Source organism: Marmota flaviventris, chromosome 1 (genome assembly GCF_047511675.1).
Source record: "Marmota flaviventris isolate mMarFla1 chromosome 1, mMarFla1.hap1, whole genome shotgun sequence".
Lineage (NCBI taxonomy): Eukaryota > Metazoa > Chordata > Mammalia > Rodentia > Sciuridae > Marmota > Marmota flaviventris.
Genome location: NC_092498.1, coordinates 211,726,910 through 211,752,256, shown reverse-complemented (window position 1 = coordinate 211,752,256; position 25,347 = coordinate 211,726,910). Strand labels below are relative to the sequence as shown.

Here is a 25,347-nt window from a genome sequence, read left to right as displayed (position 1 = left end):
GTTCACAACCCGCCAAGCTCCCAGGTGCTCTCTAAAGAAAGCTCAAGCAGCCTAGGTCATCTGGCTTTTGTGCGCACCCTCAGTCCCCTCAGTGTTGTCTCTGAATGGATAAGTCTGGCCAGTGCTCTGCCCCAGGTGCTCAAGACAGATAGGCTTTGGGGTCAGCCAGATGTGAATTGGAACCCTGGTCCTGATTATTTGGATAGGAGGATTTGCCTGTGTGAGCTTCAGTTTCTTTATCAGTTAAATGAGAATTGCAATTATTCCTTTTCTCAGTGGATTCAGGGAGACAATTCATATCAACTCTTTCTTTAATTTTGTTTTTTTAGTTGTCAATGGACACAATACCTTTATCTTATTTATTCATTTTTATGTGGTGCTGAGGATCAAACCCAGTGCCTCCCACATGCTAGGCAAGCCCTCTACCACTGAGCCCCAGCCCCAGCCCTCATATCAACTCTTTAATGTAATGTCTGGTATAAAGTAGGAACTGCATTTATAGGGTTTTGTTTAGTTGAAAGAGAAAAAACAACAACAACAACAACAAAAAAAAAACAACAGCTAAACAATTGAGTTAATTCATTAAAAAGGAAAAAAAAAACTTGGGGCTGGGTTTGTGACTCAGTGGTAGAGCGCTCGCCTAGCATGTGTGAGGCGCTGGATTCAATCCTCAGCATCACATTAAAATAAATAAATAAATAAAATAAAGGTATTGTGTTCAACTACAAATATATATATATATATATATATATATGTGTGTGTGTGTGTGTGTGTGTGTGTATGTGTGTGTGTGTGTGTGTGTAAATAAAGTGAACTGAGGCTGTGGCTCAGTGGTAGAGCACTTGCCAGGCATGTGTGAGGCCCTGGGTTCGGTCCTCAGTACTACATATAAATAAACAAATAAAGTAAAAAGAAAAAAATTAGAAAAAAAACTGAAGCTGGGCACAGTGGCACATGCCTATCATCCCAGATACTCTGGAGACTGAGACAGGAGGATTGCAAGTTCAAGGCCAGCTTGGCCAATTTATGGGAGATACTGTCTCAAAGTAAAAATTAAAAAGGGGCTGGGGTGTAGCTCGGTAGTAGAGTGCCTCTGGGTTTAATCCCAGGTACAAAAAGAAAAAAGAAAAGGAGGAAGTTCCAATGTGGTTTGCGGTGGAAGTGGAAGAGCTTCTCTAGCATGTGCAACACTCTGGGTGTGGCCCTCCGTGTGCATGCGTGCACGCACATACACATACACACACACACACACACACACAAACAGCACCAGTTCCAAGGTCACCATCTAAGTTGCTGTCTCTTGGCTTAGCCATGAAGTTTCTCTTTGGGTGTCAATAGGGATCCATTATTCCGATTCAGCAACCAGGAGCAAAGTGACATCCAATACCCAGTACTGAATTCACTGGCCCTGCTCAGATCATATAACCATGCAATCACCTGGCCTAGGAGTAAGACTGCTCTTATCGGCCAAGCTGGAGAGTGTGGGATGGGTTGTTCTAAGCACTTTAATGTGGGCCATCAGGTCCCCAAGGCACCGTGGGTTGTTTCTGGCACCTGAGACAGGAAGGCCATAGGGCAGATAAAAGGTCAGGGGTTCAGGTTGCGGTTGGCTGGGTTGGAGATGCCTCCCAGCCATTGCATGCTGCCCTTTGAGCCACGGGCTGGAAATGAGACATGCACCCACTTGGTATCTTGGTGGCTTGCATTCTTTTTATTGCTTTTATGGAAATGTAATTTCATTTCCCTTTGAAGAATACAACTGAGAATTATAGTTATTACAAGGTATAATTTTTCCACCTGGAGCTAATTGCCCCCACTGCCTTTATTTGACTTTGCTTTTCTGGCAGTGCCTCTAAATTTAACTTTTCACATAATCAAATCTGGCGGAAAACCTATAGGGAGATTCTGTTTTCCTCTTGGGTTCTCCCTACTAGGGAATTCTACCAACCCAGGAGTGATAGAACTGAGGCAATCCCAGCCTTTCTTTTATCTTTTATTTGGAAACAAGTTCTCACTAAGTTGCTTAGGGCCTCACTAAGTTGCTGAGACTGGTTCTGAACTTCGATCCTCCTGCCTCAGCCTCCAGAGCTGCTGGGATTACAGATGTTCAGGATGACAGAAGGCTATGCTTATGCATTGTTTCACCTTTTTGTTTTGGTGGAGCACACCCTGCAGTAGCTTTAATAGAACAGGAGAGCCTGGGAAGTAATACTTTTTTGAGCCATTCCATGTTCTGAAATGTCTTTACTTGTTTCTCACCTTGATCAATATTTTGACTGAAAATAGTGCAGTGTGTTGAAAATCCTTTTTTATCAAAATTTTAAACCCACAGACCCATTGTCTTTTTGCTTCCTGTGGCCTTGACTGTGCTTTGTTCTGCCAGGAAGCAATTCTTTCCTCTCTTTTTCTGGCTAGTTTTTATTTATCATTTAAATCCCATGGTAAACATTTCTATTGTAGACCAATATTCACTGAAAAAAAAAAAAAAAGCCTTTACAACCTTTACAGTTAGGTGGCTCCCTTGATTTATGTAGGCCATTGAAATAGGAGTCAAGATGACATATATTACTTCTGGGCACAGCCTTTATAAATCCTAAACATTACTAGGTATGGTACATGCCTGTAGGAGTCTGAGAAAGGAAGATCACAAGTTCAAGGCCAGCATGCAAAGTTAACAAGACCCATCTTAAAATAAAAAATAAAAGGGCTTGGATGTTGTCAGGCACGATGGCACACCCCTGTAATCCCAGAGGCTCAGGAGGCTGAGGCAGGAGGATAGGGAGTTCAAAGCCAGGCTTAACAACAGCAGGGCTCTAAGTAACTCAGTGAGAACCTGTCTCTAAATAAAATATTTACAAAAGGGCTGGGTATGTGGCTCAGTGGTTCAGTGCCCCCCCCCCCAGTTCAATCCCCAGTACCAAAAAAAAAAAAAAAAAAAAGGGGCTTAAAAAGGGCTTGGATGTTGCTTGGAGGTAGAGCACGACTGGTTCAATTCCCAGTACTGAATTAAAAAGAAAGAAACAAAGGAAAGGAAATGTCCAGTCTTGCCCCTCTGTGTCAACGGAGGCAGTGAATTTGATATAGTAGTTACAAGTTGGTGGCAGCTTTGTCATCCTGGACCCTTGCATGCATGATTGTGTGGAACTGTGTCCCTGCCAGTTCATATAACATGAGAAACGTGAGCTAGAAATAAATTTTGATTGGTTGAAACCACTGAGCTTTGGACTTCTTATTTCCACTGCTGCCCTTGTGGGGTTCAGTTCCTTTCATCGCAGACCTTGGCTTCCTGGCTCTCATTCTGATTGATCTTTTCTTTTCTTTCTTGATCTTTTCTGTCTGATACAAAGCCCCACTTAAATGTGGCTTCCTTTGAGAAGTCCTACTGGATCAAAGTCCTCAAACTAGATTACTCTTACCTATTGTAAGCTTGTATTTTCCTACAGAGCTATCATTTGAATTGTAGTTAAGTAATTATCTGTGTAATAAGTTCATCATTTATCTCTCAGATCCCACATGCAAGACCCAAAGAGGAGACAATAGTATCTACAGCTTCCACCTGGTATAGTGTTTGACATGAAGTAAATATTCAGGATACATGTGTTGAATGAAAGAATAATTTTACTGTCTTTCAACCAAAAAGGCAGCAATGAGAAGAGCTCATTTCTAGAACATTTTGTCACAAAACCCTATAGTGTATCACTGACCACTGATTTTTCTTTTTACCACAGACTTTTTTTTTTTTTTTTTAATGCTGGGGATTGAACAGGACCTCCCACATCCATTGTGTAATTGATGCATAAGAGGCAAGACAGGATGACTCCAAAAAAGCAGGGGAAGTTTGACAAGGACAGTGATCTACTGTGAGAAAGCGCCTAGCCACTTATTTGTGTTTTCTTTAAGACTGTGAAATTTATTCCAGCAACTGCTCAGCCTGGGAGGGATTTCCAGGGCGTGATTTATTTCACCAAGGGGCATGGGAACTGGGTGGAGATGCACGGAAACATTTTTGGAATTGCTGAGAGTCCTGTGATAAAATTAATGTACACACACTATAGTATAGTCACCCAGAGAAAATCCTACCTTATTGAAAGCTACTCAAGTGGAATTTTGAGTTGGTGTTCTAATGTCATCAACTGATTTGCTTTTTTCTTTTTTTCTCTCCCCCACCCCATGCTGGGGAATGAAATGGAACCTGAGATTCCTTGCATGCTAGGCAAGTGTTCTACCCCTCTTTCTATTTTTAAAAAACACGTTTACTAGAATATCAAAAATTATTTCTCATGCTATTTTTCTGCTGGATTATGCTACTTCAGATCCTTTTTGATCTGGTGGAAATTGTTCATAAAAATAATTTCGTAAGGGGCTGAGGTTGTGGCTCAGCGGTAGAGTGCTCGCTTAGCACGTGAGAGGCCCTGGGTTCGGTCCTCAGCATCACATGAAAATAAAAGGTATTGTGGCCAACTACAACTAAAAAATAAATATTGAAAAAAATAATAATTTCACAAATAGACTATTTCTTCAAGTTACTATATGCATTTGAAGAATCAGAATGAAAGCCATGAAGCCAAGGTCTGCGATGACAGGGACTGAACCCCACAAGGGCAGCAGTGGAAATAAGAATGATAACAACAAAACCAGTAACAAGCCAGGCGCAGTGGTGCACTGCCTGTAATCCCAGTGGTTCTGGAGGCTGAGGCAGGAGAACCACAAGTTCAAAGCCAGCCTCAGCAACAGTGAAGTGCTAAGCAACTCAGTGAGACCCTGTCTCTAAATAAAATACAAAATAGGGCTGGGGATGTGGCTCAGTGGTTGGGTACTCTGAGTTCTATCCCTGGTACCTCCCTCTCAAAAAAAAGCCCAGCAACTTAGCGAGTTCCTAAGTAACTCCATGAGCTCCTTTCTGTCTCTAAATAAAATATAAAAAAGGGCTGAAGATGTAGCTCAGTGGTAAGGCACCCCTGGATTCAATACCTGCTACCAAAAACCCCAAACAGTAACTATTCCCAAAGTGCTTGCTGGGTTCCAGGTACTGTCCTAAGCTTTTGACGTTAATTGTTTCATCCTTCTTCCAAAGCCTAGGAGGTGGTACTACCCCATTTGGCAGACACTGAAGCAAGGTCCCTTCTCCAAACCATCTGACTGCATCAACTGCCTGGGCGATCATGACTAATTGTCATTTTACTGCTTTAGGGGTGCAAGGACAACTGAGGTGGTAGAGGCTGGGAGTGCTGATCTGGCCTCCTGGAGGCTAGAAGCACAGGAGGAAAAGCCTGTGGGGACAAAATTCAATACAGTTAGGGTCCCACCAATGCCAGGGATCCTGGAAGACCTCTCAGGGAGGAACACAGTGGTGACTGGACTGTGTGCTAGAGACAGCGGTCCAGGTGATGAGCTGATCTTACAGGTGTCCTCATGGGGAGGGAGAGTAAAGGGCCAGGGGTGCAGGCTCCTCCCTTAGCAGAGGAACCAGCTGAGGCCACAGTGGGGTTGGGGGTGAGTCACCAGATCAAAAGTAGCGAGGTCATCTGCGGCCTCCAAAGCCCATCTCTCCCTTGTGAGGCAATAAGGACCTCTGCTTGGGTGTCAGCTGGGAGGACCCCTAGCCCCCTCTCACCAACCCATGGGCTCTGCAACCCAGCCTTGGTCTTTAGCTCTTCACCCTGTTGCTGTCCCTCCACTCCATTCTGCTTTCTCCTTTGGCGCCTGTACCTCTTTTTCCTTTCCTTTCCCTGTGGTCTTCATCACCCTCGCTTCCTCCTCCTCCTCCTCCTCCTCCTCCTCCTCCTCCTCCTCCTCCTCCTCCTCCTCCTCCTCCTCCTTCTCCCCTTCTTCCTCTTCTTTCGCTGCTCTCCCTCTCCCCCCTCTTCCCCAGTGCTGAGGATTGAACGCAGGGCCTCCCACATACCAGGCAAGCACTCTCTGTACTACTGAGCTACACCTCTACCTCTCTTTATTTTCAGATGGGGTCTGGCCTTGCTAAGTTCCCCTGACTGGCCTTGAACTCAGGATCCTCCTGCTGGGGCACCTGAGTTGCTGGGACTGACATGCACCATCTCACTTGGTGGTTCAGTTTAAATATTTGTGATGGCAGCGCAAGTTGATTAAGACAGTGGGATTGTAATAACTGCTCTGGAAAAAAAAAAAAATAAAACCGGGAACAGGGAGGGAGGCTGGGGTGTGGGTGGAGCAGAACTAGAATCAGTGTGTGTGTGTGTGTGTGTGTGTGTGTGTTCCTGGGGGTGGAACCCAGGGCATTGCTGACTCTACCACTGAAGTACATTCTCAGTCCCTGCAGGTGATATTTGATTAAAGACCAGAAGGAAGTGAAGAAGAGTCATGCTGAGAAGAGTGGCCCAGGCAGAGGGAAGGCAAGTCCCTGAGGTGGGACTTTACCTGTCTAGTTTGAGAAAAGAGACAGGTATGAGTGAGTGGAGAGGAGTATTAGAGGAGGGAAAAGTCAGGAAGATGGCTGTCCTCTTCACAGTCCATACCCTTATCCAAGTCCTCATCTGGGTTCCTAAGGCAGAAGCCTCCAACTGGCCGCTAGAGGCCACCCTCTCTGTGGTTCACAGAGTCACCTCATCTCATGCTATTGGCTCTTGCTGAGCCCTAACTGTCCCTCAAATGCCATGCTAAGCACTTTACAAGGATGAACTCAGCTCATCCTCCAACATCTTTATGAGTTAGAGGCTTTTAAAATTTTTACAGCTTTATTGAGGCATAATTCACGTATCATAGACCACACACATTTTTGTGTACAATCTGATGAGGTCTCACACTGGGGAAACCACCACCACAGTCCAGGTATTATACATGCCCTGGCCTTCAAAAAAAGATTCCCTAGGCCTTTTTAAATTCCTCCTTCTCCCTCCTCCCTATTCCCATCCCCAGGCAACCAATGATCTGTCTTCAGGAACTACAATGAGTTGCATTTTCTCCAGTTTATATTAAATAGAACTATAGTGTATGTATTTTTTTTGGGGGGGGGCGGGGGTACTTGATTTTTTTCCCCAGGCATTACTAATATGAAGGTTCGTTTTGGTGGCAAGTTGATACCGCCTGTCCTTCCATCAGGGCTGTGTTCTGTTTCCCCAGATGTGAAGATTGAACACCCAACAAACGCTGATGCAAGCGCAGAAAGCAAGTTTTATTTAAAGGATAGAGCAGAGAGAGACTTCTCCGCAGAGAGAGAAGAGGCCCCAGAGCTGGGTACCCGAGGAAGTAGGGTGTCCTGCCCCTATACATTTTAGAATGTCTTTGTTCTCATGGCCTCCCCCCTCTATCCTAGGTGACTTTTGACCAAAGCGACTCCTGATCCAAAGGTGGCCAAAGGTGGCCAAAGGTGGAGTGATCTAAGGAGGGGAATGAAGCTATCCTGGGGTCCAGGCTGAAGGGAGCACTCAATAACAGCCCCTGTAGGAGAAACAATTCTCTGGAGGCAGGTCACCTTGACAACCGGGGTAAGGGCTCTGGAGGTATTAGCATTTGATTTCCTTTCCTTTGCCTCCTCCCTCTGAGTGTTGGTCAGTGCTAGCGGGTTTCCCTAGCACTAGCACATGATAGTTCATGAGTTCTGTCCTCAGCATTAAAAAAAGAAAGAAAGAAAAGATTGATTTGTGTTTTTGCAGGTATGTATTGGAGCCCAGAACCCATTATGCACATTAAGAAGCAGTGGGCACGGTGGCCCGTGCCTATAATTCCAGCGGCTGGAGAGGCTGAGGCGGGAGGCTGAGGCAGGAGGATGGAGAGTTCAAAGACAGCCCCAGCAAATTAGAGAGGCCCCAAGCAACTCGGTGAGACCCTGTCTCTAAATAAAATACAAAAAAGGGCTGGGGATGTGGCTCAGTGGTTAAGTGCCCCTGGGTTCAATCCCCTTACCAAAAAAAAAAAAAAAAAAAAAGGAAAGAAAGAGACAAACCGGGGTATAGGTCTCGGCTTGCCGGGCGGGGCACAAGGTGGGGGTAACACCCAGATTTGGGTTGAACAGCCCGCCTAGGGGGCGTTCACGCCCTCGACATTCGTTCATGTGGATATATGTATTCGAATTCTATTTTGCACTAGAGGAAACTGAGTCACAGAGAGGAACGGCAGGTCCGAGGGTCGCACGCGGAAGACCCGTCCCCGGGCTGAGGCGGTCCTGGCCGGAGCCGCGGTGGGCGTTCCGCGGGTAGGAGAAGCGCCCGCAGGTGCGTCCTCTCGCCGAGGTCCCGCCCCCGGGGCTTTGGGGGGCGGTCCTGGGGGCGTGCTCGGGGAGGGGCTTCTCGGCTCTGGGGCTTCTGATAAGGGCCCGCAGGGGCTCGCGCGCGCCTGGGCGGTGCGATAAGGCGGGCGTGGGGGTGGCGCAGGGAGGATCTGGGTCTTCGAGTCCTTGCGGGGCGGCCTGGACGGGGACCCACGGGGTTCAGGGCGGGGTGGGGCGAGCGGCCGGGTTACGCCCGCCTCCATCCGGGGGCCTGAGCCGCTAAAATGGCGATGGCCGTATCGGTGGCGGCAGCTCGCGCCGCTCCCGGGAGCCCGGGGCTAGGGGCCGAGTAGTCCCTTCCCCGGAGCCCGCGTCCTGGTCGCGGGGCGCCCTGGGGCGCGGCGGCCGCAGCCCCCACCCGGATCCTCGGTCTGCCCTCCTGGCGCGTCCATGAACTCGGTGTCGCCGGCCGCCGCGCAGTACCGGAGCGGGAGCCCGGAGGACGCGCGCCGGCCCGAGGGCCGCAGGCCGAGGGTTCCTCGAGTCCCGGACCCCAACGGCCTGGGGCCCTCCGGAGCCAGCGGTCCCACTCTTGGCTCTCCTGGAGCTGCCCCAGTTGAGCCGGACGAAGTGGACAAGTTCAAGGCCAAGTTTCTGACTGCCTGGAACAACGTCAAATATGGTGAGGAGGGGGCTTAGCGGTCAGGGTTGGAGGGACTCAAGGAAAACCAAATCCCGTCCCTGCTGATTATTCCACCATTTGTTCCCATTCTGTGAGTCACCTGTGGGTCTCCACCCTGCCGAACCCAAGGTGGACCCAGGGCAGGTTCTACAAGGAATGTTTCAAGCCCCGCCCATTCCTTCGTTTGACCTTGGGCAAGCTTTTTTGCTTCCCTAAGCTTACATTCCCCCTTCGGTAAAATGGGTACAATAATCAGAGCTGATATAATTCAGACTGAGTTGTTGGTGGACACACATGCAGCTGTTACCAGGGGCCCCACCTCCTCAGGAGTGTGTTACATGTATATTTCCAGAAGCATCCCTAAGTAAGGAACCAGAGTCATGTCCATTTCACAGATAGGTGAATGGAAGCCCCTATTGCTGACAATCAAGTGCTTCATTTCTCTGGCTACCTCATGTCTCCTCAGGTTGGGCGGTTAAAAGCCGGACCAGCTTTAGCAAGATCTCCAGCATTCACCTCTGTGGCCGCCGCTACCGTTTTGAGGGCGAAGGTGAGCATGAGGCTGGGACCAGGGTTGGGGTAGGCTTCCAGAGGTGTCCCTGATGGCATCTGACAGGTCTGCTTTTGTAGGTGACATCCAACGTTTCCAGCGAGACTTTGTGTCACGCCTGTGGCTCACTTACCGCCGGGACTTTCCACCCCTGGCGGGGGGCTGCCTGACCTCCGATTGCGGCTGGGGATGCATGTTGCGCAGTGGCCAGATGATGCTGGCCCAGGGCCTGCTACTGCATTTCCTCCCCAGAGGTGAGCCTGCAGAGGAAGGGGTATACTAGGAGTATAATGCCAACCATGTGTCAGCAGTGTTAAAACTGTTTGCAAAGTGTTTAAAGCCATGTTAGAATGGTGTGTTAAGTGATTAGTTTTAGGGAGTGTGAGAGTTGTTTGGAAAATAAGAGTTTCAGAAGGGAAATGGTGCGTGCTTGAAGTCTGAACTACTTGGAAGGCTGGAGTAGGAGGATGGAAAGTTTTGGGAAACTTAACAACACCCTGTCTCAAGGTAAAATTTAAAAAAGGACTAGGGTGTGGCTCAGTGGTAGGATGCTTACCTAGCATGTGTGAGGCCCTGGATTCCATCTCCAGTATCACCAGAAAAACAGAAAGAAAAAAAATGGAGTTCCAGGCATGTGAAAATTATAGTTAAATTTATGGTTCTCAGAAGTATCAGAATTGTGTGTAAAATATGAATAAATGGGAACTGTGTCCCTCCATACACACACTAGCACTATTTGACTATGTACTCCATCCCCACCAGACTGGAGATGGGCCGAGGGCACAGGCTTGCTTCCCCCTGAGCTGTCAGGGGTGGCCTCTCCCAGCCGGTACCGTGGGCCTGCCCGCTGGATGTCCCCACACTGGGCTCAGGGCACCCCTGAGCTGGAACAGGAACGTTGGCACCGGCAGATTGTGTCCTGGTTTGCTGACCACCCCCAGGCCCCTTTCGGTCTACATCGGCTGGTGGAGCTGGGACAGAGCTCAGGCAAGAAGGCGGGTGACTGGTATGGGCCATCGCTGGTGGCACACATCCTCAGGTGAGGACAGCTGCAGGGAATATGGGAGCTGCTATGTATCCCCAGGAACTCAGGCCTTCCCTTCTACCCCTAGGAAAGCTGTGGAGAGCTGCTCAGAGGTCACCCGCCTGGTAGTGTATGTTTCTCAGGACTGCACAGGTAAGGGGCTAGGAGCCAGTCATTGCCTTAACTGCCCCTTAGGACTCACCTTTTTCAGAGACTGAGAAAAGTTCTGGGGTACAGGAACACTTGGGAAGGATTCTAGGCCCATGGCTTAGAAGGTATACAGGGTCCCTTTCTTCTGCCTCTTTCTAGAACCAGGAGAGGAAACTTCAGGGGCTTCACCTTGATAGAAACATAAGGTTCTCCCTCTCCCCTGTCCCATTCACTCTTGCTGTTCTAACGATTATAACATTTGGAGGTCTGTCTGGTCTCCTCTGCCACAGAGAGTTGTCATGAGGATTCAGTGAATCAATAATACAAGCAATAATACAAGTACTTAGAGCAGTCTTTTCACGAGCCAATATTCACTAAGTAGTAGTTATTATTATAATATCCCACTACCCTCCAAATCAGTTTAAAAGGGTCTTGACAGGAGCACTATGGTTTTCTGTCAGGGAATCTGCATAACCTATAAATTTTCAAGCAAAATTGTAGGTGTTTGGGACAAGATTTGATTTTTAGAGAATGGGGTTTCCAAAAAGGGTTGAGTCTATTTGCTGGGAGCCAGGAAAGAGGCCTCATGGAAGGAGATGGGGGTTGGGGAAGAGTAAAGAGTGGACTTGTGGAAGAGGGACACACAGGGACAAAGTACCTGGTGCTCCCATTTCTATACAGGCAAACCATGGTGCTGTGTCACTGGGGGCCAGTCCAACTTGGGACTCTAGAGGGGCATTTGACCTAGAAGGAGAGGCTGCTGCTTTCTGTTTTATGCTCTTGGTCTCCGTGTCTTAGTCGCCCTCTCTGTTAAATGGGGATATCCCCATGTGCCTGGAGGTCCCAGGATTGTCTGGCAGTTTTGGAGGGCACTAGAAATTTTTGGCTGACAATGATGTTATTGCTCACCAGGAGCTTGTACAGATAAGGTTGGGCCCCTGGGGTTTGAGGGCCATCCTCCAGAGCTTGAAGGGTAGGTAGGAAGGTGACCTACTGCTGCCCTGTCATCCCCCCAGTTTATAAGGCGGACGTGGCACGCCTGGTGGCCAGGTCGGACCCTACAGCTGAGTGGAAGTCTGTGGTCATCCTGGTGCCTGTGCGACTGGGTGGTGAGACGCTCAACCCAGTGTACGTGCCCTGCGTAAAGGTAGGTTTGCACAGATTCTGGCATCTCCACCTGGGAGCCCTCCACCTTTTTAGCTTGGGTTCGGATCGCAGTTTGTGTCTCCTTCATCCCTTCATCCTTTTTTTTCAGTAGTCATGGAGCGCCTATGTGCCACTTGCTGTCCTGGGTGTTGAGATCCAGGGAGGAACAGAACACGCAGAAATTCTGAATGTGTCCAGTGGGAGGGGCATGATCTGTGATTAAAGTGGCATTAGAGGGTGGGCATGTAGTTCAATGGGAGAGCATACCAAAAAGGGGAAAAAAAAATAATTAAAAAAAAAAGGCATTGTTGGGGCCAGGGTTGTAGCTAAGCGATAGAGTGCTTGCTGAGCATGCGTGTTCGACCCTGGCACCACATAAAAATAAATAAAAAATAAAGATAGTGTGTCCATATACAACTAAAAAAAAAGAAGTTGGCATTGTGCCCTGGACTCTAAAGGGAAGGAAACTTCCCCAGTACGGGTGCACGGGATGGCTGTGGAGCATGGGAAAGCCCCTGCCCAGCCCAGAAGCAAATGAGGAACCAGAGAAATGGTCCAGGGAAAAGGAACAGCAAGACAAAGGCCCAGGAGCTGGAAAAACCCAGATGCATTTGCACCCAAGAGTTCTCCCGTAGCCCACAAGGCGCTGAACCATTTGTTCCTGTCACCTCCGTGAACTTCTCACCCAGACTCCTCTGTCACTCACTCTGCTTCAGTCACATGGGCCTCTGTACTGTTTTCACACCACCCCTGCCTCTGCACCTTTGTACTTGTTCCCTTTGTACTAGGACAGCTTTCTTTCTAGCCCTGCCAATGCCTCCCTCTCTAATCCCCCAGGTCTTTGTTGAGACCTCACCTCTCAATGAGGCCTTTCCGACTTCCCTGTTTTGTTGGTACTGGGATTAAACTCAAGTGAACTCAACCGCTGAGCCACATCCCCAGCCCTATTTTGTATTTTATTTAGAGACAGGGTCTCACTGAGTTGCTTAGCACCTCACCTTTGCTGAGGCTGGCTTTGAACTCACGATCCTCCTGGCTCAGCCTCCCAAGCTGCTGGGATTACAGGCGTGTGCCACCATGTCCGGCTGACTTCCCTGTTTAAAATTGCAGAGTCTGAGAGCCAGGCATGGTGGCATGTGCCTCTTTAAGCCCAGTGGCCCAGGAGGATGAGGCAGGACGATTGCGAGTCCAAAGCCAGCCTTAGCAAAAGCGAGGTGCTAAGCTACTAAGTGAAACCCTGTTTCTAAATAAAATACAAAATGGGGCTGGGAATGTGGCTTAGTGGTTGAGTGCCCCTGAGTTTAATTCCTGGTACTTCCCCAAATAAATAAATTAAAAGGGTTGGGGATGTGACTCAGTGGTTAAGCACTCCTGGGTTCAATACCTGGTACTTAAAAAAATAAATTGAGGGGCTGGGGATGTGGCTCAAGCGGTAGCTTGCTCGCCTGGCATGCATGTGGCCCGGGTTCGATCCTCAGCACCACATACAAAGATGTTGTGTCCATCGAAAACTAAAATAAATAAATAAAAAATAAATAAATTAAATAAATAAATTGAAATAAAATCACAAAGTCTGCCTTGCACAGTGGCACACACTTTTAATCTCTGTGACTTGGGGGCAGAGGCAAGAGGGTCACAAGTTCAAGTCTTGCTTGGGCAACTTAGACCCTGTTTCAAATTTAAAAAGGGCTCGGTATGTAGTTCAGTGGTATAGTGCCCCTGGATTCAATCCCAGTACTGTAAGTAAATAAATGATAAATAAAATTGCAAAGTCTTGTGCTGGACTTGTAGCTCAGTGATAGAGCACTTGCCTAGTGTGTACAAGGCCCTGGGTTCATTCCCCAACAGCACACACAAAAAAAAAAAAAGTAAATAAAACTTCAAGCCACCTTTCCTCCTTTATCCTTTTCTATAATGTTATTATCTCTAATAAGTAGTTCATCTTCCTTGTTCATTTCCCACACTAGAATGTCAGCTCCATGAGGCAGGGGTGTGTTCATCTTAACCATTATTACTTCCCCAGGGCTTAGCACAGGACTGGGTTTACATACTGTAGGTGTCTGCTAAGTGTTTTGAGTGACTGCCTCATGCCACCTGCCTCTGCTTCTGCCCCCTCTCCTCCCTGCAGGAGCTACTGCGGTCAGAACTGTGCTTAGGCATCATGGGGGGCAAGCCAAGACACTCACTGTACTTCATCGGCTACCAGGGTAGGCCTTGCCCCACTGTGCCCTTCCCTACCTCCTTGCCCTTCCCCACCTTCTTGCCCTTCCCCTGCTCATGTCTGGCCCCCTGCAGATGACTTCCTGCTCTACCTGGACCCCCACTACTGCCAGCCAACAGTGGATGTCAGCCAGGCTGATTTTCCCCTGGAGGTGAGCTGGTTTCCCCAGGGTGGGGTTGGGCTTAATGGAGAGGCAGCTGGACTCCTCTGAACCTCCCTCATCTTTCTGCCTCAGTCTTTCCATTGTACCTCACCCCGCAAGATGGCCTTCGCCAAGATGGACCCTAGCTGTACCGTGGGGTTCTATGCTGGAGACAGGAAGGAGTTTGAGAAGCTCTGCTCGGAGCTGACCAGGGTGAGCAAGAAGAAAGGTGGGAGGCACAGGCAGGGCTGGGGTTAAAAGAGGAACAAAGACCTGAGTCCAGTAGACCTGGCGGTGCAGGCTGTTATAGTCTAGAAAATGTAAAGAATGTCTCCCTTTAGGCCAGATGTGGTGATGCATGCCTGTAATACCAGTTTGGTATTTGGTATTTGATTTGGGAGGTTGAGGCAGGAGGATCACAAATTTGGGGCCAGCTTTAGCAGACCCTAAGCAACTTCTGAACCCAGTCTCAAAAGGAAAAAGCTGAGGATGTAGCTCTGTGGTAAAGTGCCTGTGGTTGGCAGTGGCACACGGCTATAACCCCAGCTTTTCAGTGGGCAGAGGCAGGAGGATAAGAAGTTAGAGCAACATGGGCAGATCAGCAAGACCCTGTCTCAAAGGGCCAAGGAGCTCCGCACAGTAACACACACCTGTAATCCCAGTGTCTTGGGAGACTTACGCAGGAGGATCACAAGTTCAAACCCAGCCTCGGCAATTTAGCCAGGCCCTGAGCAATAATAAAATATAAAAAAGCGCTGGGGATGTGGCTCAGTGGTTAAGCCCCTCTGGGTCAATCCCTGGTACTGAAAAAAAAAAAAAAAAATGGCTGGGTGTGTAGTTCAGTGGCAGAGTGCTTGCCTAGCATGTGCAAGGGCTGGACTTCTATCCCTAAAACTACTGGAAGGAAAAATTTGGCAAGGACTATGGTGTCTGCAAGATGGAAAAATCCCAGCTTTTATTTGACGAGAGTAAAATGGGATGTGAATTAAAAGGCTTGGGGCATTACTGCCTTGGGGGCAGCTGCATCAATTTCACCTGTTTTTTGGTCTCTGTAGTACCCTTATTGTGGTATAATATGGCCACCAGTCCTTCCAGGTACCCCCAATACCTGTTCATCTGAAGGGGTACTCAGTTTTTATAGTAGATCCTATAGATATCCCAGGGCCATTTTCATTGTTTGTGAGTGGTAGTGCCTTTCCCCTTGGGTGGCTACTGGGCTCTGGGATTAGTTACTGTTAAGAGGCTGAGCCTCTTGCCTTCCAACAGGTTCTCAGCTCCTCTTCAGCCACAGAACGGTACCCCATGTTCACCCTGGCCGAGGGCCACGCTCAGGACCACAGCCTGGATGACCTCTGCTCCCAGCTTTCCCAGCCAGCCACTCTGCGCGCCCCTCGCACAGGGCGCCTCCTCAAGGCCAAAAGGCCAAGCTCCGAGGACTTTGTGTTTTTATAACGGGATTGGGGGGGAAAAGATGCAATACTATTTATTTTTTTATTTATGTCATCTTGGATATGGGATCTAGAACTCTGGTGATAGGATCCCCATTCTCACCCCCTCCACAAACCCGGCTGAGACCTGTCTAGGACTCTGCAGGTCTGGGGCTGTTCTAGCAGTGGATGAGCCCCAGGCAGCCTGCCTCCTGCCAACTGGGTGCTCCTCACAGGCAGGGAGTGAGGGAGGACTCCCGGGCACTCACTCAGGGCCTGACTCAAGTACTGTAGTTTGCACTGGACCAGCTGTGCCCCTCGTGTTCCCAAAGCCCCCTTCTAAGGGAACTTTGGCTGCTGGGGGATAATAAAGCTGCTGAACTTGAACGTGGAAATGGCTGGGCTTAGCATTCATTGCAAGGGGATGTGGGGTCCAAGGTTGTTCAAGGTGAGGTTTCTAAGCCACTTGAGGAAGTTAGTTAAGCCAACCTCAGTTTCATCATCTTTTAAGAGAGGGTGATGCACTTGCCTGCAGGTAGACATGAGGTTCCCCAGAGCAGGTGCATAGCACAGGTTGGCAGGAGGGAAGACCTGGCCCAGGGAAGGAGCCCACCAGCCTCTGCCTGCTCCATGATCTTTAGGGGCAGCTTTTGGGCCCACGCTGTTTCCTTAGTTGCTTGCTCAGCTGGCGGAAGTGCAGCCTTTTGGGGTTGAGGCCAAAGGCCTGAAGTCTCTGACGGCTGAACTCATGGCCACCAAGTGTCACAGTGGGGCCCAATAGCCGTGCCTTTTTGTTCCTCTTCCATCTTTGGGGGGCTGGCTTTTCAATGGGTGAAACAGACACCTCTTCTTCCTGTGCTGGGGGGCTCTTTGCCTGGGGCTGCTTCCTACAGGCCCCATCAGGCACTGGCAGCTGCCCCTGTGGGCTAGCTTTGTCTCTCTGTGGCTTCCTTGTGGCTTCTGTGGGCGTCTGTGTCCTATAGGCAAAAAGTCAGGGATCAGACCAGGCCAGGCCAGTCATGACCAGCTCCTGAGCACCCCCCCCCCTCCTCCCCCAGCCACAGCCCCATTTTATAGATAAGAAGAAGCATCTACAGAGATTCAGGCCCTGCCTGGGGTTCAAAACTGGGCCTGATGTAAAAGTCAAGTTTTTCACTAAGGATGGATTATGATGCTGATAATTTTGGTATTTGTGCCTGGGCCTACTTTAAGCTATTCATATAAATCAACTGAGTTTTAAATCAACTCTGTAGCTGAGTGTGATGGCACATACCTATAACTCCATATACTAGGAAGGCTAAGACAGGAGCATCTCAAGTTCAAGGATAGCCTGGACAATTCAGCAATATGCTCTCCAAATAAAAAGGGCTGGAGATGTGGCTCAGTGGCACAGTGCTTGCCTAACTGTGTGAAACCCTGAGCTCAATTCCCCGTGTTGAAAAAAAAAATTTTTTTAAATGAACTATGAGCTTCTACTACCCCTATTTATATACTGGGAAATAATGGGCATCATAAAGTTGTTGATGGACCCTTATTTTACTCATTTATTTATACGCAGTACTGAAAATCGAACCAGTGCCACACATGTGAGACAAGCACTTTACCACTAAGCCATAACCCCAGCCCCACCATTTTCTATATTTTTGATGCTGAGAATTAAACCCCCTGAGTTACATCCCCAGCCCTCTATATTTTATTTTAAACACTTATAGATTAACTCAATCTTCAACAACCAGATGAAATAAGAACCATAAACTGATGTCCATTTGTGTGTGTGTGTGTGGTGGTGGTGGTGGTGGTGGTGGTGGGGATTGAACTCATGGCTTTGTGCATACAAGGCAAACACTCTACCAACTGAGCTATATCCCCAGCCCAACGGATGTCCATTTTATAGATGGGTAGTGACTTGCTCAAGATCACCCAGCAGTGGTGCAGGTAGACTGGAACACAGGACTCAGATAGGGAAGTCCATTGCCATGGTCATGCAATCAGTGGCTGACAAAGTGACACAAACCCAAGTCCCAGGTTACCAACCCAGCAGTACTTACTCCTCTGGGCAAAGCGACTTGAAAATCTGCCTCTTTTTCCATGAGTTCTGGGCCTTCTGGCTATACGCCCGCTTGTCCTGCAGCTCCTCCTGCTCTGACCTGCAGGTACCCGGCAGATATGCCTGTCACCTGGTGCTCTGGGAGGTGTTCATACTTGCGGCCCAACAGCCTGTTACCAGGCACTGGCCCCACCCTGCCCCGTCACCTGTACATGCAGGTCTTCTTCAGGGAACACCACCGATTCAGCTCCTTGTCATCAGCAGCAAGGATCTGTGTGGAAGGGAGAGGGAGACCCTGAGCCTTAGTCACCTCATTGGTGGACGCAGGGTCATGTGAGGACTACCTAGCAGGGATGTCGTGATGTTGGGAGAGCGCTGACTTCTGTAGTAGACACTTGAGGTTCTGGTGGATGGTCTCAAATGCAGAAACTGGCTCAGGGAGGGGATTCTTGCTCCAGGTCATGGGACCAGGAAGTTGGCTAGTTTCAGACTCCAGGTTGAACCCAAGAGCCCTGAGCCCTCACTGGAAATACAATGCTGACCCCGAAGTCTCAAATAAAGGCAGGGTAGGGGTCCCATGCCAACTACCTTTACCAACCAAGGTAAAGCCCAGGTTCCCAAGATTGCCTCCCCATTTATGAGGCGGGCATCCCTTCAGAACCCCCTGGAAAGTCACTGGGTAGATTAAGGGAGTGTTTCTGCATGGAATAAGCTCAGTCAACACTGGCCATTTTTACTGACCATAAATCAATAGTCAAACTAGGGCTTGTGGGCATTCACAACCTGTCAGGTGCTATTCAAAGAGCCACATATGTTGGATTTCATTTCTGCTTCATAGCCTAAGGTGGGGGCTATTTATTTCCATTTTAAAGATGGGGAAACTGAGGTGTGGGTGGTCAAATCATTTATCCAAGTTCACACAACTGCTCAGCTACCTAGCCAGGACTTGAACCTGGGCCATTTGGTTGTATAGACCAAGTCTTTTTGTTGTTTTGTGTGGGAGGGGCTCAATCAAGATCCCAGCAAGTCTTGATGTCCAACCTACTGCTGATACACACTAGCAGAATTAAAAGTCATCTAAAAGGACTGGGGCTATAACTTTAGTGGTAAAGTATGTGCTTAGGGGGTCGGGATTGTGGCTCAGCGGTAAAGTGCTTGCCAAGCACATGTGAGACCCTGGGTTCGATCCTCAGCACCACATAAGGATGAAAATAAATATGTTCAACTATAACTAAAAAATAATAAGTATGTGCTTAGCATGTGTGAGGCCCTGGGTTCCATCCTCACCATCTACCCCCAACTCCTGGCCAAAAGGGCATAATGGATTGTGCCTTGGACACTGTGCCAAGCCCTCTGGCCCTTGGCCTCATGGAGACCCTTTCAGACAGGTAAGGTTATTATTGCCAACATTAGCACTATTGTTATTATATTTGAGATGAAGAAATGGGCCACAGTATTGTGGCATCTTTGGGCCTCAGCCAGCTCTCTGGTCCCTCTTGCATCCTGGGTGCCCTTGCTGTCCCATGCCCACCCAAGGCCCTGACCTCCTCAGTACTGAGCCCAAAGTCACAGGGCACCACAGTGCGGTACTTGAAGCGACAAGGGAGGTCATCAATGATGTCCTCATAATCCAGCCGGTAATATTCATCTAGATACTCCTCAAAGGTCTTGTCCTCTGCAGGGGAGACAAAGCCAGGTTGCTGGGGTGTTCCAGGCCCTGTGGAGTCCCACCATCACCCAGGGCCCATCAGGCCTCACCAGGGTTGAACACAGGTTTTTCCTGCCCCACAGCTGTGGCAAAAAGTGATTTGCGCTTCTTCTTGCCCGTGGAGGGGATCTCTCGCTTCTTCTTCCGATGCTGGCTGGGGTCGTAGTCAGCATCCATCTGCCAGACACACAAGTTAAGATTCCAGCAGCCCTCTAGGCCCCTGAGACATCCCCCACTGGTGACACCTACATTGAAGTCGGGGTCCTCGCAGTGTGGCTCCTGCTGGCTCCAAGCTCCATCCTCCTCCTGTCCATCCCACGTGTCCCAGTTCCAGTCCTCTGATTCCAGAGAGGACAGAAAGGTTGGGTCAGGGTGGGACCTGGACTGTAGGCCCCACTTCTACCCCAGCCTCCTGTGCAGGTGATGTCACCTTCCAGCCCCTCCTCTTCCTCAAACTGTGGCTTCTCCTCCTCTGCAGTGCCATAGAAGTCATCTCCAAAGCATTTCTGTAGGATCAGAGCTGGGGGTCAGCAGGGCCTTCTTGCTTCACAGGAAGCCATGAAGATGCCAACAATGCCCTTGGCACCTTTACTCCTGCACCCTATGTGGCTCCCAGTACCCTCCCAAGACCTACCTCCTAAAGCAAGGGACCCTAGGGGTTCAGGACCCTTCACTGACCCCTGCTGGTTACCCTGTCATTCTAGCTACCAGTATGTTCCACAGACCCAGTTCTTTCTAGCTTGCAGGTCTTTACTCTGTGGCACCCTCTGCCTGTCTTGGGCTGGCTAACTGCTATTCAGGCATGAGGACTTATTTTAGTTGCCTGGTCAGGGGACTCCTCTAAGATCCCACCATTTCCTGCATGTCCCCATCACTACCCTGATCCCAGTGGGTTATACCCACATAGATATATTCCTGGCATATAGTAGGAGCATAATAAATGTTAGACTGATTTTCACCACCATAGGAAATCAAAGAAGGTGAAATAAGGCCCCTGCTGGAACCGCAGCATCCAATGGAGGTCTAGTGAAAGCAAGTATTGTGAGCTGCATCATTTATAAAGCACCTACTACATGTCCGAACCTGGAGAGCATCCTTCTCTTTTCTTACAACCTGAGTAACTACTTCCATCTCAGAAAACAAAGCTCAGGGATGAGAAGCTCCCAGTTTTCAGGCCTTCTTCCCAGCTCCCCAGGCTCAGGCCTCACTGGGGCCCCTGCAATGCTCACGACTTCTCCCATAAAGCCCTCACCTGAGCCGTGTTCCCTCACAATCGGCAATAAACACTAACTGCTCAAAAAATGAGTTGAAAGGAGATCCGGATGGTCCCTGACAATGGTTCAACTTAGGATTTTTCTCTGTAAACTCTAAGACCCTGTCTCTAAATAAAATACAAAATAGGGCTAGAGATGTGGCTCAGTAGTCAAGTGCCCAAGTTCAATCCCTGGTACTAAAAAAAAAAAAAAAAGAATTCAACCTGTATTTTATGTGGTGCTGAGGACTGGACCCAGTGTCTCACCTGTGCTAGGCAAGCACTCCACCACTGAGCTACTACCCCAGCCCCCAATTAAGCTATAACGTGAATTCTTTCCAATCTATCCTTACAATGGCCCTGGGGTAGATGCTACTGTTAGACCCACCTTCCAGGCAGGGAAAGAGGCTCAGAAAGAGCAAGTCACTTTTCTAAGGCCACACGCTAGGAAACAACCTGATTTTGGTCAAGTTCGTGAGGACTTGATGCCATGACTGAACCGCACCTGCATAAGCTGGTCGTGTCGGGCGGGGTCAAAATCATCCTCAAGGTCCTGCTCCTCAAGGCCCAGTGTCTCGTTGCCAGTCACCTGGCGCAGCTTCTCCAGCTTTGCCAGAATCTCCTTCCTCTTCAGGTTCTTCAGTTGCTTTAGCTCCTCCTGCTTCCTGGCCTTCTCCTATGGGCAGGGGGCAGGCCATGGGCTTTCCTAGTGGGCTGGGCCACCCCCAGCTGGCCTCCCCCACTCACCCTCCTCTTTCGCTCCCTGGTTTCTTCCCGCTTCTCCTTCCTGCGCTCATCCTTGCGGCGCACAGAGGATGCGATGGTACGCGGGTAGGTCTTGACCTGAGGGTAGCAGAAGAGCCAGAGAGATGACCTGCGGCTCTCCAGCCTGGAACAGAGGTCTGGGGCCTCCCTGACCCCGGCCCTGGCCACACACCGAGGCCGAGTCTGGCTCCTCAAAGCGGAAGTTGTATTTGTGCTCAAAGTCTTCCTGCTTCTTCAGGAACAGCTCCCCTTCATCTGAGGAATCCTCTACAGCCAGTTGGACTCGGGGGCTGAGGACCCTGAAGGGCAGGACAGGGCAAGGCTGGGGGAGTCAGCTGAGATAGGTCGGGCCACATGCATGGGCGGGTACCAGAAGAATCTACTCATTTAATCCCCCCCCCCCCCCGCCCAAAGCCTACAAGGTGAATGATTCTATTACCTGTTCTATCTATAGGGAACCTAGGCATGGGGCTCTAGCACAGGGCCAAGATTAAAACCAGTGCCACAGGATTCCAGAGCCCACACTTTGTGGCTCTTTCTCTCCCTTTGTGTGAAAAAAACAAGCACAAGGTGCCTTTCACTCCTGGCCAGCACTTCAGGAGATACGGGTGCAGCCCTGGGAGGCATGAGGCTCACCCTTCCCCTTCCTCTTCCTCCTCCTCTTCCTCTTCCTCCTCCTCTTCCTCGTAGCGTTTGTTGAGAATATAATCCCGCAGGAATTGCTCCCCTTCGTCCAGCTCTGGGTCATTCCAATATTCTTTGAGGTGTGTCTGGAAGGGAGTGGTAGGGGGGTGACGGAACCCAGGGACAGGGAAGGGGAGTGGGCATGGGCGCCAAATGGATTTAGGAAAATGAAACATCATAGCCAGCCTAGAGTGGGTGGGTTTACCCCATTTTCTAGACATAGAAACTGAGGCCTACAGATGGGTACACCTCATCTCAAGAGTATATGACCTTGTTTTGCTTTTTGTTTTTTTGGTGCTGAGATGGAACCTACTACTATTTTCTGGAGGAAGGTTGGATGCAGGTGGAACAAGCAGTTTGGGCCATCAGGGACAATGTGTGAGATCTCACCAGTTCCCTCAGGGACTCAGGATTCGGAATCTCCTTCTGTCCCTTCAGCCACTCAACGTAGTCAGCCTCTTCCTGGGCCTGAGAAAGGCCAGTGCTGAAGGACTATGGGAGCCCCAGCTGCCTGCCCCCTCAGCAGTCCAACTGGGTCCCAGCACCTACCTTCTCTTCCCTGGTTTTTGCATGTTTCTGCAGCAACCCAGAGCCACCTTCCCCAGCACTGTCCTCATCCTCGCTGTCCTCCATGAACACCCGGAAGCTGCAGACAGCAGCAAACAAAACTCAGGACAGGCAGATTGGCCCCTGCACGAGTCCCCAAGATTAACCCTGCTTACCAAACCCACAGCTTGTTCTCCAAAAGCTCAGAGCAGTGCTGTGACATTAACCCCATGTAACAGATGAGGCACACAGATAGCAAATGTCAGGGCTTGCTTTGATCCCAGGCCTCCCCAATCCGCAGCCTCAACTCCTACACATCTGGCCACGGCTCACCTTTCCTTGAGCTGCTTCTGTTCTTCCACATAACTCTGCGACGAGATTTGCTGCAGAGGAGAGACTGATATGGGCCTTAGGCCAGTGCTGGCCCTTCAGCCTGTCCCAGCTTCCTCCAATCTACATACCTTGGCTGTCTGATTGCAGGTCTCCCCATCTGAGTTCTCCTCATCAACATACTTGCTGTGCAGGCAAAGATGGGGGCTTTAGAATAAAGTCCCTGATTCTTGACACCTCAACTTATGATGGTTTGATTTTTACAAATAGACTTCTCAGTATTAAATGCAAATAAGTTTTAAATGTATTTTTTAATATTTTAAATTTACAACAGGTTTGTCAGGGTGTAACCCTATCTGTACATGCTCCATGGCCTGCCTATCCCCACAAGGGGGGAAGTTATTTTCACCAGGGTAGTTCCATGGGAGTATATGAAGGATCTCAGAGGCTCCCTCTAGTCTGCAGAGTTTGGGGCTTTTTCCACTTCTACCAGTAAGACTCCCAAAATCCCAGGAAGGTTGGGATCTGAGGGTTAGGGACCCTTCTTACCCTTCCTTCTCCAAGATGACCTTCCTCTCATAGTCTTTCAAATACATGGGCTGCACCTTCTTCTGCTTCTCTGAGGCTGCTGGTTCCTCCTCACTCTCCGAGGATGAGGATGATGCTGTGGGGCAGCCAGATACTTGCCATCACCATTACCCATGACCCTGTTCCCCAGCAGCGAATCCCACAGGGCAGGGCCGGGGCAGAGAGAGGTTTCCAATCCACCACTTCTCTGCTATAAAACAAGCATCACACTTGCACTACTGGGTGGGGCTGAGATCATTCAGTTAGCAACTCACACTTTGACATGCCACCAGTCCCTGACATAGGATGGTTCAACTTACGATTTTTTTTTAACTTTATGATGGCTTATTAAATTATTTTTTATCATACACATATTTTTTTTCCAGTACTGAGAACTAAACTCAGGGGTACCTTACCACTAAACTACACCCCCAGCCCCTAATTTTTTCCCCACAGTACTAGGGATAAAAGCCAAGGGTGTTTCACCCCTGAGTTATATTCCTAGCCCTTTTGAGACAGGTTCTCACTAAATTGCCCAGACTGGCCTTGAACACAGTTTGCCACAGCCTCCAGAGTCACTGGAATTACAGGTATAAGATACTGTGCCCAGCAGTGACATGTGGGTTTATAGGGATCTAATCCCATTGTAGATGAAGAGCATTTATAGTGGTTATTACCACCCCACAAGGTAATAATCCAAGATACTTTCCTAAGCTCTTTTGATGTAAAATATTCTTTCAATAGTTACAAGAACCAGTAGGGCACAGAGGAAACTGCACCCCCCCACACACACCTGTTCTCTGATAGAAGGTGGCATCTTTCTGATAAATGCGGGGATCCTTCTTCTTCAACAAAGAAAGGGTCCTGTAAAAGTCACGCTCCTGCTGGGGGTCAAATTCCTAGGGCAGGAAAAGGGAAGGCAGTCATCAGAAGGGAACAGCTCTGGAGGAAACCAGTGATGGGGACAGTATGCAGCAGGGGCAGGTGGAACAGAGGGTATGGGGGAGAGGGGTATGTGTTACAGGAAAGGGCAGAGGATCCAGCTGGGGAGAGGTAGGTGGGCAGCCGGGTGTGACTAGCGGTCAGAGGAGGGAGGGACCAACTTGGGGACTGGTAGGGAGCCCGCCACAGACAGTACGGGATATGGGCAAAGGAAGGTAGGACAAAAGGAGGTAGTTCCTGAGAAAGAAAAGGGATCTATAAAGGAGCAGGTGGGCTGAGGACACTTGGGAAACAGCAGGAGGGGCCGGGTTGCACAATGGAGCCAGGAAGAATACCAAAGCTGATATGGGAAGAAGTTGGGCGCCCCACGTGGCGCATAATAGTACACTGAGAAATGATTAGGCCCTTAGGAATGAGAGAAGGGGAAGAGGGGCTGAGGGGTCTCACCACCCATCAGAGGAGAGAGAAAGAGAGGGGGCTTGGCGACACTTGGAGATAGAGAAGGTGCAGTATGGTCCTCAAGGGATTGGGGGCGGAGCTTGGACTATACTGTAGGGCACTCAGGGACTTGGGGACAAGGCGCCCCCTGTAATCGAGGTCAGAGTGCTATAGGAGGCTTGGACGCTTGGGTGAGTCCGGAACAGGGGTGGGGAAGCGCACCACGCGCTCCTCGCTGGAGTCAGACTCGGAGCTGGAGTCATCGCCGCTGTCTCGGTCCCCGTAGCGATCCTTCACTGTGAGGCACAGACAGGATCAGCCTTGGAGACCAGATCAAACCCCCCACTTCCCGAAGACCCTTCCAGGGCTGGCGCCCCGCGCGCATGCGCCCCGCACTCACGGCGCTGCAGCTCCTCGCGCTCCCGGTAGCGGCCGTACCGCGCGGCAAAGGCAGCGTTCACCCGCAAGGGTGACGACCCGCGCGGTTCGGGCATGGCGGCACTCGAGGCCACTGCGCATGTGTCACAGACAGCCCCCTAAAGGG

The 25,347-nt window shown here is 49.6% G+C and overlaps 2 protein-coding genes across 2 annotated transcripts; one reads left to right on the top strand and one right to left on the bottom strand.

Annotated features, from left to right (window-relative positions):
- Positions 1 to 8,387: 8,387 nt before the first annotated feature.
- On the top strand, positions 8,388 to 15,919 carry Atg4d (autophagy related 4D cysteine peptidase). The gene is made up of 10 exons (XM_027955042.2): positions 8,388 to 8,864; positions 9,331 to 9,414; positions 9,495 to 9,668; positions 10,177 to 10,453; positions 10,527 to 10,591; positions 11,605 to 11,735; positions 13,863 to 13,941; positions 14,030 to 14,106; positions 14,191 to 14,310; positions 15,364 to 15,919. The coding sequence occupies exons 1-10, from the start codon at positions 8,633 to 8,635 to the stop codon at positions 15,547 to 15,549; spliced, it is 1,425 nt and encodes a 474-aa protein (XP_027810843.2). The 5' UTR covers positions 8,388 to 8,632; the 3' UTR covers positions 15,550 to 15,919.
- Positions 15,027 to 25,331, bottom strand: Kri1 (KRI1 homolog). Its single transcript, XM_027955041.2, has 19 exons — positions 25,204 to 25,331; positions 25,026 to 25,099; positions 24,217 to 24,322; positions 23,406 to 23,520; positions 22,988 to 23,042; positions 22,860 to 22,909; positions 22,530 to 22,626; positions 22,371 to 22,448; positions 21,933 to 22,066; positions 21,469 to 21,595; positions 21,279 to 21,374; positions 21,037 to 21,207; positions 19,710 to 19,785; positions 19,529 to 19,617; positions 19,330 to 19,456; positions 19,116 to 19,246; positions 17,778 to 17,842; positions 17,573 to 17,671; positions 15,027 to 16,501 (listed from the first exon to the last, which is right to left on the bottom strand). Exons 1-19 carry the CDS (start codon positions 25,295 to 25,297, stop codon positions 16,162 to 16,164), a joined length of 2,124 nt encoding a protein of 707 aa, XP_027810842.2. The 5' UTR covers positions 25,298 to 25,331; the 3' UTR covers positions 15,027 to 16,161.
- Positions 25,332 to 25,347: the final 16 nt, after the last annotated feature.